This window comes from Heptranchias perlo, chromosome 29, assembly GCF_035084215.1.
Source record: "Heptranchias perlo isolate sHepPer1 chromosome 29, sHepPer1.hap1, whole genome shotgun sequence".
Classification (NCBI taxonomy): domain Eukaryota; kingdom Metazoa; phylum Chordata; class Chondrichthyes; order Hexanchiformes; family Hexanchidae; genus Heptranchias; species Heptranchias perlo.
In genome coordinates, this window is record NC_090353.1 from 25,703,224 (window position 1) to 25,720,785 (window position 17,562).

Below are 17,562 nucleotides of genomic sequence, written 5' to 3' on the forward strand. Positions count from 1 at the left end.
TTCTCTTCCCTTTTATCATCCTGATGAATCTACACTGTATGCTCTTGGTGGCTTTCATGTCCTGGCAAGTATGTACTCAAAACGTAACTGCTGCCATTCAATGTGTCTGCTAACTTCATGTGCAAAGAGGCTTGCAAATTAAAGCTACAAGTACCAACATTTTTTGTTTTAAAGTTTAGAATGGAAAAATATTTGGAGATGTTGATGTTCATTGTGTAGTGCAATCATAAAGTCCTGATTTAGCAATTATATTTGTCTAGGCTGAATTTTCCAAATGAAGCCATGACCAGCATGGCAGGACTTCTGTCTGCCACGGAGAAATCCCGTGTCCGTGGTTGAATTTCCGGCCCAAGACAATAAGAATATGGGAGGCGGGCTCCTTGGGCTGTCCTGGGGAGTTGCACCAGACTGGGAGTGGAGGCTTGCCTTGGAGACCTGCCACAACAGGAGGGAAAGTCAGCCATGGAGCTGCTGACAAACAGGCCATATATTTTAAAAGAAATTTTAGAGGCTACTCCTGGGGCCTGTGCACTGCATCACTTTAGAGTCCCCTCTTCCAAAGACCCTCAAGATCTTGTCTGCAAGGCAAACAATCAAGACCGTGACCTTTAGATAATACAATTAAGTATTTCAATTATGTTCGAAATTATGGCGCACTGCAGCAATAACACGAGGGGGCAAGATTTCCTCATTGTACTTGGTTTGGCAGAATCTCAAACTGTTTTTTATAAGCCCATTTTCAATGTCACTACACCTTCCTGTTAGGGAATGAAAATTGGTTAAAGCTCTGTAACCAGGTTAGATATGTAACCTGTGTCATGTTGAGAATTTAAACATTGTAAGTCCCCTCCCCCTCTATGTCACCAATAGCTGGGAAGTACATACGAGCCATCCTCCCAGTTGGGAAGGGAACTTCCACTCCTTGCTGCTCCTAAAACCCAGCAGAATCAGTAGCATATCGGACACACCAACGATTACTATATGTAGCATAATTAAGTTGGAAGGGATGCTGCAGATTTTCTAATAACGAAGAACTGAGTACTTAGTTAAATGTCAAGTTCAGCAGTGTCATTTCTTTCCAGAGTGTAGAAGGTAAACACCTTTTCAAAACCAGTGTCAAAAAGGATTCCGGCAGCTTTCAGTATTATGTCAAAATATTTCAAGGTGAGAATTTCTCCATTTATTCAAACAGTACCAAAATCTTCAGAATTTAATAACATTCCACATAATAATTATATGTCACGTAGACTTTGAACTTTGCTGCTGAAAGATACTTTGTAGGAGCTGTAAGTTCAGCATGCAAAGAAAGATTTTAGTTTGCACTAGGTAGCAGATATTGTACATTTTCAACTGGAACTTTAAAACAATTACTATTGTTACAAAATGCACTTAGTACAAGTATTCTCTTGCTAACCACTTCGAACAACATAGGCTTGGTTTTAAAAAAAACACTTTATCTACAAATGCTTTAGTTGAAAATGCTGTATAAACAGCACCGGAAAGAGACTGTGTTCCAGCAAAACAAAACCCAAAGCAACAACTGTATAGTTAGAAAGTGAATGTTACCTTGTTGAAAAGCCTCCAGGCAGATTCTATTTTATTATACAAATGCATTTTAGGCACGAGATCCATTCCAAGCAGCGCTCAGAAATCTTTAGACCCACGACAGTGCTAAAAGGTACTACCCTTGAAAAGAAACTTCTTCATATTAACAAAAAAGGAGAAAGAATAAGCATGCTGAGAGGCTCCTCCTTCCTTTTAGTGTTACCATTATTTGCATATCTGACCTAAGGTTAGTCATCAGTTTGGCTTAAAACTTCCTTTGAGGAAGAGAGTATTTACAGGAAATGATGCTCATCTGGTAAGCAAAATTACCGTCAGTCATCTGCAAGTTACTGTAAACTGCCCAGTTTAACCACCGCAACACTGTAAACAAATTGGTATGGGCAATTACAAACGTAAGCTTTTGCATGGGAAATTTTAAAATGCTCTAAAATGTTAAAAAAAGTTTGAATATATATTTGAAAACATTCTAATTTCCCTTCTATCCTTAAATAACTGAAAAACTGTTCCTTGTCATTTTGCCAATATATGACACAATAACTAATCCGGTGTAAAGATTGATACAGCAGTATATTCTTGCTCGTTATCATTCAAAGCATTTCATGCTCAAAAAATATTAAAATTATCCAGTCATTTGAATTAAGTAATTTTAATAAAATTGCACAGGAGGTATTTTTTTCCACAATGTCAATTCAAATCAAGAGATAATTCAAATTTAGCAACTTCGAGTTAACAGTAAACCATAAATATTGAAGCAGACTGAATAAATTCATGCCTGAAACATAATTTCAATTTACTTTTGTCATTTGTTTATTGCAGTATATAAAATCCCTAACATACCATAATATTTCCTAGCAATTTATTTATCAAGATTTAGCTAGATTAATAATCTCATTGTTTGAATTTTTAATTTTCATGTTAAAATATCCCCAGTGTAAAACTGGGTATTACAGTAATAAATATGGTGAGAGAATCCCCCAACACTCAATGGACAAACATGCTTCTATCTGAAACTGAGCCCAGGAAGATCCCAGGTTCAATCCTGTGTTGAGTTAGCTGTTATCAGCCAAGCAGTGGGACCACAAGCATCCTCAGTATGCCTGAATTGGAAGGGGGCAAAAACAGCCATGGTTTCTGATTATAACCTACTGGTCCCTACTGGAAAGTATGTGGATATCTTATCATAAAGCAGGTGAAAAACCTGCTGAATTTACTGTTTAAACTCAGAACCAACGAAAGGCTACTTTGGCATGATAGTTGGGCTGCTGATGCTCATAGAATCGTACTCCAGCAAAATTCACCAAGGGTAATTTTAACTCTTGGTGATAGTGTAAAACTGGCAATATTGGATTGGCCGCCGGTTTTACACCTCTCTTGATTTTAATTTCCATTGACCTCAATGGGGAAGAACATTGTAAAGAACAAACAATACATGTGGGAAGCTGCATCATTTATTAACATATGCCATACTCTAATGCAGAAACGTGGAATCATAATTAATATTATAAGACTGGTAGGCTGGCTGGCCAATTGCTTCAGCTGCAGGCCACTCGCTCACATGACACAATTTCCAGTGGGAATCTGGCAAGTACTTAAAGCCTGAATGCATCTCTTAAAGGGAGGCTGCATTCACTGAAGGCAAATACCAGGGAAAGTTGCTACAGGGGAGCTGCAAAAGTTTCAGAATGGCTGGCATGAGAGGAAAAGTGAACCCAGGTTCTCTGATGCCTCAAAAGCAAAATACTGCAGATGCTGGAAATCTGAAATAAAAACAGAAAATGCTGGTGAAGCTCAGCAAGTCAGGCAGCATCTGTGGAGAAAGAAACAGAGTTAACGTTTCAGGTCAATGATGAAAGGTCTTCGACCTGAAATGTTAACTCTGTTTCTTTCTCCACAGATGCTGCCTGACTTGATGAGCTTCTCCAGCATTTTCTGTTTTTCTTTGATGCCTCCCTGGAAGTGCTGCTGCCAGCCTAAGGGCAGGAGGGATGTCCTATTCTGCAGAAGTGGGAAGAAGCCCAACACTCTCACCCAGAAAGCATGGCTGCAGCAGATGCAAGAAGTGAGCTGCAGGAGCATCACCCAAAGGACATGGATCCAGAGCCAGAAAAGATTCAATGATCTCACTAGGTCAGGAAAGGTGAGTTTAGTTCCTCCATTACCCATCTCTTGCAGTGTACCTACTCACAGTCTCTTTCCTCCCGCCTCCACCATTCCTGCATCACCAACCCTGCATCACTTCCCTCACCACCAATCTCAAGGGCACACTGTACCACCTCTCATCCTCACTCCTAATATATATTTATCTCCTGCTTCTTTCCTTCATTGCTGTCACTCATGCCATCCGCTTCTCATCTGCTCTCAATTGCTCAACCTAAACCTCTTCTCATAATTCCTTCTCATTTCACACTCAAGCTATTTACTGCACACTCATGACCTCCCCACTCTCATACCATCTTCCTTCTTTCCCCTCTCAACTTATTCACTACATCCAGAAGCACATTTTCACTCATAACTCTCTCCTTCCCCTTTGCCAGGAGAATGCACAATAATAGGGACAGGACCATTGGAGGACCACGCCAGTTTGTGACCCTTACCCAGGCAGAGCAAGAAGTACTAGAGATTAGTGGGGCATGCAACGCTGCCAGCATTGGAGATGGGGAGGTTGGAGGCTTCTCTGAGCAGGGTGACTGTTTCTCACTTGTAACTCTTCATCTACCAAGATCTATCACTCTGCAAGTGCACCTTCAACCAACTTCAATACCTCAATCACTATGAGCTCCTATCTACACACAAAGGGTGGTAGAAGTTTGGAACTCTCTTCCGCAAACGGCAATTGATACTAGCTCAATTGCTAAATTTAAATGTGAGATAGATAGCTTTTTGGCAACCAAAGGTATTAAGGGATATGGGCCAAAGGCAGGTATATGGAGCTAGATCACAGATCAGCCATGATCTTATCAAATGGCGCAGCAGGCACGAGGGGCTGAATGGCCTACTCCTGTTCCTATGTTCCTATCTAGCTTCTCATTGGCATCCTAACTCTTCTCCCTTTCTTCTTCCCTCTAGGTTCTTCTTATCACCAAGAACAACTGCTACCTCTTGCGGAAGAAGGAACCTCGGAGGAAGACATCCCTTCTGAGGATCAATTGTCATGTGCTACATCCCTCCTAGGCACCCATGCAGAGACTGGCACTCCACATGGAGTTGATAGCAAGGTAGAAGAGCCTGCACCTGGTGAGTCACACAGTACAAGTCAGCGGTAGTGGAATGGTGATAGGGACAGCCCAGGACATGCCAAAGTGTGTCATCGTCTCCTAGCTCTGCTCAGCAGGACAGAGATGTGGAACTCTGGGGCCCAGCCTTGAAAAAGAATATGCTTGAGGAATACCAGCAAATGAGGTTTTGGCAGGCCTGTCAAACACTTTGACTACTCTAGCAGGAAGGATGGAAGAGTCCACTTCTAGCTTCTGTGGGGTGCTGTCGCAGGGCATTTCCACTCTGCAACCTACCCTGAACCATGTGGCCACCAGGCCCTCACAGGAGGAGTCTGCGTCACCATCCTTTGGAGCTTTGATGCAAGCTCAGAAGGCTGTGATACAGACATTGGACTCCAATGTCTGCTCCACCTTGGAGAAACTGGTGGACCAAATCAAAGTATTCTTCATCTCCTGCAGTCTGCTCTCCCACAGAGCAGTAGGAGCGATGAGCCACAGATTCATGGGAGGGAGGTTGTCACAATGGATACAGTAGGTGTTCCCCTCTCTCAGGATGTCAGCACAGCTGCTCCTTCGCCACTCCCTCAACTAATACCCAACATTGTGCCTGAAAGCCGGTTGCACCAGACTGCCCCAGCAGAAGCTGAGGAGCAGCAGCAGTCTGTAACCGGGCCCACACTGGCTTGAGCACTCAGAGGGTGTTGGCCACGAGCATCTCAAGAGTCCCAACATGATCCACAGCAGCCAACCACCAGCTCTGCTCAAGCCACTTGGGTTGCACTTAATAGAAGCAGTCAAGTCATCAAACCTGATAAAAAGAGCTCTGTGGGTTGACACTTGGGTGTTTCATTGATTGATGGTAAAATTTATTTTGGCATACACATTAAAACCTTCTTTACTTTTGGCATTTTGATCTGCATTGTGTTTGCAGAGTAGCTTATGAGTCTGCTTTGTCAGTATGCTCTTGAAGTGAAAGTTTGATGAATGATTTTAAGGTTATAAAATGCATGATTAAGGAATTAGTGACTGAGGGTGGCAGGACCGTTAGCGCAAGGGGCTTTGGTCTCAGTGAAATTGGGAGAAGAAAGGTGTGTTTAGGTGAAGTGCTGAGCTATCAGTGCATCCCTTGCATCTCAGGCCACTAGGTGCTCTTCAGGCCCTTCTTCATGTCCTTTAGCGTGGTCTTCCCCCTCCTCTTCCTCATCTCAGGCCACTAGGTGCTCTTCAGGCCCTTCTTCATGTCCTTTAGCGTGGTCTTCCCCCTCCTGTTGCTTTTATTCCTTCTGCAGCTTCATGTTATGAAAGACGCTGTATGCCACAATGATTTGCGAAACTTTGGCTGGGGAATATTGCAGAGAGCCCTCGGACTTGTCAAGGGTCCTAAATCTGAATTTGAGGATCCAGATGGTCTGCTCAATTATGCACCTTGGGGTGGCATAGCTGTTGTTTTATCTGTTCTGCTTAGAAGTAGTGGGGTTTCGAAGGGGCGTCATCAGCCACAGTAGAAAATGGTAGCCCTTGTCCCCAAGCAACCATCCTCTAAGATTGGAACAGTGGGGGGATATTGGAGTGCCTTAAAATGAAAGCATTATGGCTGCTTCCTGCGTAGCGGGCGCAGACTTGCATGAACCTCTTCTTATGATCACATACAAGCTGCACATTTATTGAATGAAGCCCGTTACAGTTAATAAAGGCTCCTGGCTGGTCTTGGGGTTCCCTGATGGCATACCATCAAAGCCATCAATCTCTCATTCTGACTGTTTTCATCTCTCCTGAAAGATATGCATCGGCTGGCTCTGGAAAATAGTGCATCTGTGATCTGCCTGATGCACTTGTGGGTGGCTGACTGAGATGTCCCCCATGGTGGCCTGGAAGGATCTAGAGGCAAAAAGTTGAGGGCAGTGGTTACTTTTACTGCCTCTGGCATGGCATGGCATGGCCCCCCATGGTACAGCAGGCAGCAGGTCTTCTTCAAGGAGGTTGCAGAGGTCAGAGCCTACCTGCCTGGACAATGTCAGCCTCCTGAGGTATTGCTCCTCAGACAGATCCAGGAAGGTGATCCTTGGCCTGCATACCCTTACCTGCTGTCTTCTCTGAGGCCCTACTGCAGCTCCTGCTTCTACATGAGTCCTCTGCTGCTGCTGCACTTGATGCTGTCATCTTCTTCGTCCTCCTTCCAGTACAGGGTAGCTAAAGCAGCACCCATGCTTAGTTTTTCTAGCTGCAATTGGGTGGAGATGCAGAAAAATGCATAGAAATCCAACAAAATACACAGTAACAACAAGCTCACAGCCCAAAATGACCAGTAACAGCATCTACAACTAAGCTGAGTTTGACAGCTTCTGCAAAGTGGCAGCACAGGCATGACGGGCCAAATGGCCACCTTCTGTACTGTAAGATTCTATGATTCTATGTCCCAGAGCACTTCACAACCAATGAATTAATTTTGAAGTGTAATCATTTATTTTGTAGGCAACAGCCAATTTATGCACCGCAAGATCCCACATCCAGGGAAGTGTCCTAGGCCCAACCATCTTCAGCTGCTTCATCAATGACCTTCCCTCCATCATAAGGACAGAAATGGGGATGTTCGCTGATGATTGCACAGTGTTCAGTTCCATTCGCAACCCCTCAAATAATGAAGCAGTCCGAGCCCGCATGTAGCAAGACCTGGGCTCATAAGTAGCAAGTAACATTCGCGCCAGATAAGTGCCAGGCAATGACCATCTCCAACAAGAGAGAGTCTAACCACCTCCCCTTGACATTCAACGGCATTTCCATTGTCGAATCCCCCACCATCAACATCCTGGGGGTCACCATTGACCAGAAACTTAACTGGACCAGCCATATAAATACTGTGGCTACGAGAGCAGGTCAGAGGCTGGGTATTCTGCGGCGAGTGACTCACCTCCTGACTCCCCAAAGCCTTTCCACCATCTACAAGGCACAAGTCAGGAGAGTGATGGAATACTTTCCACTTGCTTGGATGAGTGCAGCTCCAACAACACTCAAGAAGCTCGACACCATCCAAGATAAAGCAGCCCGCTTGATTGGCACCCCATCCACCACCCTAAACATTCACTCCCTTCACCACCGGCGCACAGTGGCTGCAGTGTGTACCATCCACAGGATGGTGTACCATCCCGACTTGGAAATATATCGCCGTTCCTTCATCGTCGCTGGGTCAAAATCCTGGAACTCCCTTCCTAACAGCACTGTGGGAGAACCGTCACCACACGGACTGCAGCGGTTCAAGAAGGCGGCTCACCACCACCTTCTCAAGGGCAATTAGGGATGGGCAATAAATGCCGGCCTCACCAGCGACGCCCATATCCCATGAACGAATAAATAAAAAAAAGAATAAATAATCCATCAATCTGTTTGTTTGGTGATGTTGATTCAGGGTGACTGTTGGTTAGGACACGAGGAAAACTCCCTGCTTTTCACAACTATTTCAACAAAGCCTCATTACTCTTATTTACTGTATTTTCAACTTGTGTATAAAGGTGCATGTAGTTTTTCTTTCATCCTCTCCTAGAAACTTTGAGTCATTCTGAGTTATACTTCCATGGATGCCAGCAGCCAAGTGGCCATTTTTCATATGTCAGTGTGGTATTCAACCACACTGCTGAGCCAGATCCTGACCACTCACATATCCAAGAGTCATTGGCTAGGGATCAGGGGCATGATTTTAACAGTGAAAAACGGGTGGGTTGGGGGCAGGGGGGACATTCAAAATTTCAACCATTTCAGACCTGCCCCCAACCCGCCTATTTTTGGTTTTCACCGGGGCGGGATGAGGGGCAGGTGACCAACCCGCTTCCAGAAGGCGGTTTGGGCCTTAAAACCTTTCAAAGAGGCGCCAGGCCTCCATTTTCCCACAGTTTCCGATTTCAACCCCAGGGGGCCGGGATTCCCGCGCCTTCTCTTTTACGCCTCGTGAAAGGAGGCGAGAAGGCTGGAGACCAACAAGTAGGTACCTTTCTGGCACAGCTTGTGGGCTGGGAGAAGCAGGAGTGCTTCCCCCAGGCCCAACAAACCTACCCGGATAAGTTACGAGGAGAGATTACTCAAATTGGGGTTGTATTCTCTAGAGTTCAGAAGGTTAAGGGGTGATCTGATCAAAGTTTATAAGATATTAAGGGGAACAGATAGGGTGGATAGAGAGAAACTATTTCCACTGGTTGGGGATTCTAGGACTAGGGGGCACAGTCTAAAAATTAGAGCCAGGCCTTTCAGGAGTGAGATCAGAAAACACTTCTACACACAGAGGGTGCTAGAAGTTTTGAACTCTCTTCCGCAAACGGCAAGTGATGCGAGCTCAATTGCTAATTTTAAATCTGAGATAGATAGCTTGCCAACCAAAGGTATTAAGGGAGATGGGCCAAAGGCAGGAATATGGAGTTAGATCACAGATCAGCCATGAGTTTATCAAATGGCGGAGTGGGCTCGAGGGGCTGAATGACCTACTCCTGTTCCTATGTACCTGCAGCGCCCCCCCCCCCCACCCCCTCCCCACCGATCGCAGACCCCGGACGCCTATCGCCGATCGCGGAACCCAACCCTGATCCTCTCCCCAACAATCGCGGACCCCAACCCCGATCCCCCCCAACGATCGCGAACCTCTGATCCCGACCCCCCACCCCTGACTGACCCCCAATCCCTCCCCCCATGACTGATGACCCCCATGCCAACCTATGCCCCGTGCCAACCTATGCCCCTGTGCCCTCGATGCCCACCCGTGCTCCCCCCCCCCCCATCCATACAAACAAAGACTTACCTGAAGACGTCCTCTCCCTGACTGGTCTCCCGTCCGACTGAGGCCAGCCTGTCAATCAGGCCGGGCAGTTGCACGGCAAACCGACAAAAAAAAAAGATATCCTCACGTCAAAATCGTAAGGACGTCCGGGAAACCCATACTTCCGGGTTTTCCATCCGCAATTTGACTCCCCCCCCACCCCCTTCCCAGCTCGGGGTCAAATCATGCCCCAGGAGTGGAAACCCTGGCTTATTTTCCCCTTCTGCAATGTAAGGCCAGTTGCAGTATTCCACTCCTTCCCTAGCTAAGATCAACGAACTGAGCACAAAACATAGGGTGAACTCAGGACCCACCTGCTCCATATGGCGTAATGTAAACTGGTTAGTGCATTTTCCCACTGAGCCTCTGGGTGAAATTAATAAAATTATACAAGTTCTAATGTCTTTGTTGCTACAATTGAAATCAAAAATTGGAAACACTGGTGCTGAGCTGAGACATAGCAAAATTATTCTGTTATATTTTATTAATTTGATCATGAAAACTTTAGGAACTTGCATTTCAGTTCTATCCCAATGGCACATTAGTGAGCTGACATATTTCATGATAGCAGACGACAAGGGATCGCTCTACCAGAATTCCCAACGTTAGTTAGGCCACCCAAGAGGGTGATGCACTTCTGTAGAAGGTTAGAAACCTGGATCATAAAACAATCGGCAATCACCTCACATATCTTTAAAGGCGTACCCTTGCTATAGTTTGGATTGACAAAGGGTATTGGGGAATGAGGAGAAAACAAAATCTATAAAAAAAGCATATTATTTTACTTGCTGCTTGAAGTCGAAATGATCTGCATTTCAAAACACTTTCACACAAATGTTTTTACATCAAATGAATAACTAGGTCATAGTGACCAGTCAGAAGTAGATATGCTATATAAGTACTTAATTAGAGGATTATGCCTTGCGCTTTCACCCTAATAATCAAACATGGTGCACATATTCAACATTTGGGTTTTCCAGTATCCAAATTCTAGTTTTCGTTTCACAAATTTAACAAAAAAATATTGTACTAAATTGTTCATAATTTCCTCTAAATGTAAGATATGAATGATAATGCTAAGTCCTTTGATTTTTTTCCAGCATAACACTTTAGCATTCAAGAATCACGGTCATTGTTAGTATCTATTTGCCGACTGTCACAGCAATTTAACCACAGTCAAAATATATACCACCTTTGCAGACTTGATTAACACTTTCAGAAATCAAATGTCACACACAGCACTTTCAGATTCAAGGCATTTCATCTTTAACAGAACTGATCATGTTAACAATTTGCATAATCAAGTCTCTGAAAATAGATGAATCACAAAAATAATGCTTCTGAAATTGCAATCAGTGCACTGTATTTTAGTGAGGATTTGATGTTGATTAATGCAGAATTAGTTGATATAGAAGGCTGAATGACAAAAAGCAGCGAATAGGAGTAAAATGATGTTTGTTGGATTGGCAAGATACCGATTGTGCTGTGCCTCAAGGATTGGTTTTGGACCCTCGCCTCTTCTTTTATATATATATATATCCCTACACGCATAAATATAAAATGATTTTGTAATGGGTACAAAAGGAATGACATCAAAACATGCTCAGTATAACAAATTAGGGGGTGTAGCAAACTGTGAGAGAAACTATAGATTGACAAAAAAAAGTTAGGACACTGGGCAGAAATGTGGGAAATGGAATCTAAATCTAGGTAAATGTGAGATGGTATGTTTTGGGAAAAAGAACAGGAAATGGTAAAATTCTCGATGAAGTGGAGGAACAGAGCTATCTCGAGGTTCAGACACACAGATCTTTAAAAGTTGAGCTGCAGGTGGAAATAGCCAGAAGAAAGCAAATAGGATTCTGGGTTTTATATATGGGGCATTGAATGTAAAAGAAAGAAGGTGATGATGAATCTGTATGAAAAATTGCTTAGTTGAGAATACTGTACCCCATTTTGGATACACCATTACAGGAAGCCCTGAAAAAGGAGCAACATAGATTTCCTAGGGTGATACTCAGAATTTTTGTGGCATATTTAAATAATTCAAAATATTGAACTGCAAAAGTGCAACTTTTGACAAATGTCCACCATCCTCTGAGTCCATTTGAGACAAATACAGTGGAAAGGATCACAGACCTGGAATTGTTCGCCATTTCTATGCTGGAACATAGTCAAATTTAGTGGCTCCAAACTTGGTACCTCATAGTTTTGACCATTGATGGGTAAAGCATCTGAAAATGGTTCATTTGGTGAACTAAAAAACTGCCTGCAATGAATAAAAACAAAATGAAAAATGTTAAAAACAGAATGCAATGGAATCCTGTAGCTTCTTTTATTTTAAAACTGAAAATAACTATCACGTAATATCACAAATGATGTACAGACAACTACACATGCAGTAAAATGCAAGTTTCAGTGAGTTATCCAGACACATTACAAGTTTAAGTTTCAGATTTTGATACAAGTGTTGAAAAATCGGGCATTTTGTTTCGACTGAGTCCAGCTGCAGCTACTTTACATTACCCTCCTACAGAACAATGATTTTCTCTTAACAAGTAATGGTACTATTAATTGCACTCCTGGTTGACAGAAGATTACAATAGGAAACTACCTCAAATTCATTACACTGGCATTAATGTGGCAACCTCACTCTGAAAGGTCACAAAATATAGCACCATTAATGGAAATGCCAAGTTGGTGGAGGATGTGGTATGCTTCTGAGTTTGAGAAGCATGTAAGGACAAAGCTAACACTTCACGTACGGGCAGCTATGAATTGTAAACAGTTTTAGCAAAGACTTTTTTCACTATACTGCACAGATCTCGTATCTGCTGCTGTATGAACTTTCCACAGGTTTGGGCTTGATCCTAAGGAAAGAGGTAGAACAACAGTAACACCAATAACTTGCATTTATATAATGCCTTTAACATAGAAAAGGCACCTCACAAAGTGTAAGAAAAACAGATGCTAAGCCAAAGGAAGAGCTTTAAGAGGGGTGACAAAAAGCTTGGTCAAATGTGGATGTTAAGGAGGGTCTTAAAGGAGGAGTGGAAAGGGAGAGGCGAAGGGGTTCATGGAGGGAATTCCAGAGAGTGGGAGCCAGGCACTGAAGGCACAGCGGCCAATGGTAGGGCAAGAGGGGGAGAAATAGAAGGATTGCAGTTAGGGGAGTGGAAAAATTGTTAGGGGGTGGGGGAGGAAAATTGTAGGGCTGCAGGAGGTTATAGAGATAGGGAGGGGCAAGCCCATGGAGGGATTTACAGACAGGGACAAAAATATTAAACTTGAGGCTAGGGAAACCAAGAGCCAGTGTAGGTCGGGGAGGACAGGAGTGCTGGGCGGGGGACTTAATGTAAGCAACAGAGCTTTGTATGAGCTGGAGTTTATATAGGATGGGAAGCCAACCACAAAAGTATTGAAGTAATTGAATCTGGCGGCAAAAAAGACATGTATATGGTTTCAGCAACGGATGAGGTGAGGTAGGGTCGGAGGCGGGCAGTGCTACAGAGGTCGAGGTAGACAGTCTTTGAGATGGAGGATATAGGGCCCGATGTTAGCAGCGCTGCGAGTTCTCGGCGGGCGGGCTATCGGGCGCGTGGGTAACGCGCCCGGTGAAATTAGTCAGCTTCCCGCGCGATTGAAGCAGACAATCCACTAATTGGATCCATTTACCTGGTCTTCTGGGTTCCCCACTGCTGATCTGCGCGTCGGGCGGGTAATATCTGTGAGCTGGAGGCGCTCTATTTAAAGGGGCAGTCCTCCACTGACAGATGCTGCAACAAATAGCAAAAATTACAGCATGGAGCAGCCCAGGGGGAGGGCTGCTCCCAGTTTAATGATGCCTCACTCCAGGTATCAATACATGGGGTGAGGAGGAGGGGGAGGACAGAGATCTTCCACCCGGCGGGCGGGAGGAAGCGGCCTGCCTCTGCCACCAGGAAGGCCTGGCTCGAGGTGGCAGAGGAGGTCACCAGCGCAACCAACATATCGCCCACCTGCATACAGTGCAGGAGGCGCTCCAATGACCTCAGTAGGTCAGCCAAAGTGAGTACACTTACTCATTCCCCTACACTCCGTCTGCCACATCACTGCCCCCACCCCACATCTCCTTCATCACTGCCAACACTACTCTGTCACATCACCCCTCATACCCACTCAAACCTCATCCTCATCTTACCTGCACCTACTCACCTCGCCAGTACTCATCCCGCCACTACCACTCAACCCAATCCTCATACAATCTCATGGCTCTATCTCATACTCACCCTCCCGTGCATCTCTTTCACAGCCAGCCTCACTCAACCAGCGACTACCTGTGCTGCAGCCACAAGGCATGCATCACATATGTGCAGTAGGCAGCGCAAGGCAAATGTGTCGTGAGCATGAAGGGGATGCACAAGGGTGTTTGAGGGTTTGTCATGGGTGTTACTTATATTTAATTTCTGACCAACTCACATTACATATTATATTGGCACCACTACTGCCATGTCTTCGCGAATCCTGTCTGGTTTGTGCAGTAATGCCCTTTCCTGAGGATCACTATGAAGACCCACAACTGATGCCACCCATTGTGTCACTGCAGAGTGGGTGTAGGTGTATTTGCAGGGCTCTTCTGCGCAGACGACTGAGAGACATAGGCGATGTCCCCGGTTACACCCTGGAAGGATGCGGAGGAGAAGTTGTTGAGGGCAGTGGTGACTTTGACAGCGACAGGTAAGAAGATGGTGCTCGGGCCAGCCAGGAGCAGCTCGGCATGAAAGAGGCTGCAGATGTCCACGACTACATGTCAAGTGACTCTGAGCCTCCGTGTGCACTGCTGCTCAGAGAGGTCCAGGAGGCTGAGCCTCGGTCTGTGGACCCTGTGGCGAGGGTAGTGCCCTCTGCGACGCATCTCTCTCTGCGGTAGCACTCCCTCCTGCTGTACAGGTGGATGTGTCACAGCATTCTGTTGTGAAGCTCCACGTGTCAGAGGTGGACGGCATGGATGGCGAGGCTGGTGATGCTGTTCGCCCTCCGAGGAGGTCATGACTGCAGCTACGGCGGCCCCCATCCGCAAGATGTACATCTGAGGGGGTCCGCAAGCTAGGTACATGTCTCCGGACCCCGGGGTAAGTGTGCAGGTTGGTGACTTTGACTGTCAGGAGGAGGGTGGTGGAGGCCAAACTTTGTCCCAAGTGACAGAGTGGCCTCCTGCAATGGGTGAGGGTCTCCCCCGCCACCTGTCAAATGGACCTTTGCAGCTGCCACAGGCTGACAGCTGCAACACGTCCATTTGACCTGGGAGTGTTTCCCCCAGTGTGGGAAACAGTCCCAGTTTGTTCTAAAATCCCACCCCTCCTCACATAATCCCTTAATCAGGTCAGTTAATGACCTGAAATACCTAAATAAATACTTTCTAGTGGCATCCCGCTGGCTTTAATTGCCTGCAGGATTCCCACCAGCAGGGGCTGCGCGCGCACGCCGGCGCGTCAGCGGGGAACCCGGAAGTGCACGGGGTCGGGGCAGGCTCCGGTCCAGGTCCGGGATTCTCCAATTTTCGGAGCCCCCCCCGCCAGGAACGCACCCGATAGCGGGTGCTAAAATGACGCCCATAGAGTTGGAAATTCAGTTCTGGATTGAACAGGACAACGAATTTGTGTATAGTCTGGTTCAACCTTATACAGTGATCTAGAAAGAGGTGGTTAGTGGCGAGGGAATGGAGTTTGTGGCGGGAGCCGAAGATGATGGCTTTAATCTTCACAATGTTTCGCTGGAGGAAGTTAAGAAAAATTGGATGTCCGACAACCAGTCTGTCAGCACAGAGGCAGTGGAAGGATATGACTCCTATACATGGGCCTAAATGACGGGATGAGCCAACTCAGTTAAAAGGCCTTTTTATGTTTCTACCTTCTCAGGTTCAATATGTTCCATTTCGTTAAGCTTTATCACAGGAACTAATCCTGCTTACAAAAACTCCCTTAGCAACAATAAACAAATATTTAATTCAACACCTCACCTTCATAAGCTGAAATATATCCATCACTGCCTAATAAAATCAGTAGTTATCGTCTGTTATTATGATAAATGAAAACTGTTCACTACTTATCTACACAGTATAATCAACGATTGTACTGATGCCAACAAGATACAATGACGAAGTTTATTCTGTTCTGATGGGCTCATTTAAGTTGAAATTATATTTAATATGCTTTTTAAAAATGGCTGCAGGAGGCCATCTGGGTAATAATATACTGATATGAATTATTTCAAATACAGCATGTACAATCAATAATTATTGTCCAAAGTAAGTAAATTACAGTACTGCCATATTTGCTTCTACTGTCTCACTTACATAAGATGTTGGTATTTCATTTTTATTTCTCTACCGGAAAAATCACTTCAAAATGCCATCAGTCTGGTCACATTGTACTGTTACAGATTATCATGACAGTGTAAAATCAATCATGACCAAGAGTTCTTCTCAGAAATGGATGTGTAATTACTGTATTCATGAATCTATATAAAACTACTGAGCTTTAAGGAAAAAACATTATTCCAGCCAAAATGACAGCTGCTGGGAATACTGTGACATTCATCTACTGTCCTACAGCAAAAAGTGTTCTAGAAATGTACAGCATGTGTTGATTAGCAAACGTGGCTTTGATTTTATCTGCAAGGCAATATTGAATCAAAACAGCAGAGTAAAATTCCATTAGTCTTTATTCGTGAAAAATGAGAATAAGACTGTCAATGTATGAAGTTGCTAAATGTTCTATAGCTGGAATTAGACATAAGAAAATCCATACACATTCTTTGCTTTACAGTCATTTTGCTACGTTCTCACCAGACTACCAGCCACAAGATACAAGTTTTTGGCAGAACAGACAAGGCCACAGGCTCCAGGACTGTCAATGCTATCCATTGTTAGTAGGAAGTGGTGTAAAATGATAATGCAAAAAGACAAATTGGACAATATCACTTCTTTCTTCAACTGAAATTGAGCACATTGTTTCTGTCTGGCACTTTATCTAATGACCCGAATGAGAATCAATAAAATCATATAGCCTGGTGATGCAGCACTCAGATCAGTTGCACCTCTGAATCCCCAGCTATGTTATCTGGGACAGAACCCAACTTCTGCAGGATATGTCATCATAGGAATAGATGGAGAATCAGAGAACAAATCAACCCCTTCTGCACCTTCTAGTAACCAGCTCAGAAATTACGGCCAGGAAATTCCTTAGATCTGCTCCCACTCTGCCGGAAGCCCTGTTTCCACCACACTTCCAGCGAAGTGACGCCAATGAAGTGGGAGCATCTCTGAGGGATTCCCTGGTCTATGTGGTCAGAGGGCTTGAAATAAATCATTTCTCCTTCTCTCAGTCCAAGAAAATTGTATGATGAGGAGAAACCGAAAGGTGAGAGAGAGGAATAACTGAAAAGGGGGAGAAAAAATTAAAAGTAATAAAGAACCAATGAAACGCAACCAAGTTAATTGAGTTTATGTGGCAGGCAGCTCGGGAATTCAAAAACATACATTTCTGGTTGAGTGATAAGCATTCAACCACTTAAGCTGTATGGCTGGAATTTCCTGTGAATTTGTACCCAAACAGAAGTGTAATTAAGGCACAATAAGGACCAGCTGATCTCCTGTGGCATTGCAGACGAGTGGTTTGGGTTCTGGAGCACATTTGTAATGTTTGCATGTTAACCTGGACGGTCCCTTTAAGTTACCGATCAGGCACTCCCTGTGGGGAAGTGGTCTTAAACAGGCACACCCTGAGGCAAATTGTCAGCTAATTACTGTTGCTGTTGGATGTTTTTCTCGATTGGCAACTGCTTGGCTCCTCTTCTTGTGGAGAGGCCTAATTTTCCCAAGGTCATAAAAAACAGCAAGAAATGATTGGCTTTCTTTCTCTTTCAGGATATGTTTAAAGAATGTTCAGGTGTGACAGATGTGTCTTAAAGCATACACATATATATTTCTGCTCGATTAGTTCC

General features: G+C 44.6%; 1 protein-coding gene across 2 annotated transcripts in view; it reads right to left on the reverse strand.

Annotated features, from left to right (window-relative positions):
• LOC137299531 (protein strawberry notch homolog 2-like) overlaps window positions 1-17,562 on the reverse strand; it is a 160,728-nt gene that overhangs the window by 90,422 nt on the left and 52,744 nt on the right. Inside the window, exon 4 of one of the 2 annotated variants that reach the window (XM_067968340.1) lies at window positions 11,719-11,848. In XM_067968340.1, coding sequence (XP_067824441.1) covers window positions 11,719-11,848 — 130 coding nt within the window. Of the gene's footprint in view, window positions 1-1,566; window positions 1,698-11,718; window positions 11,849-17,562 lie in introns of those variants that run through there. The other variant, XM_067968341.1, reaches the window with a different exon arrangement.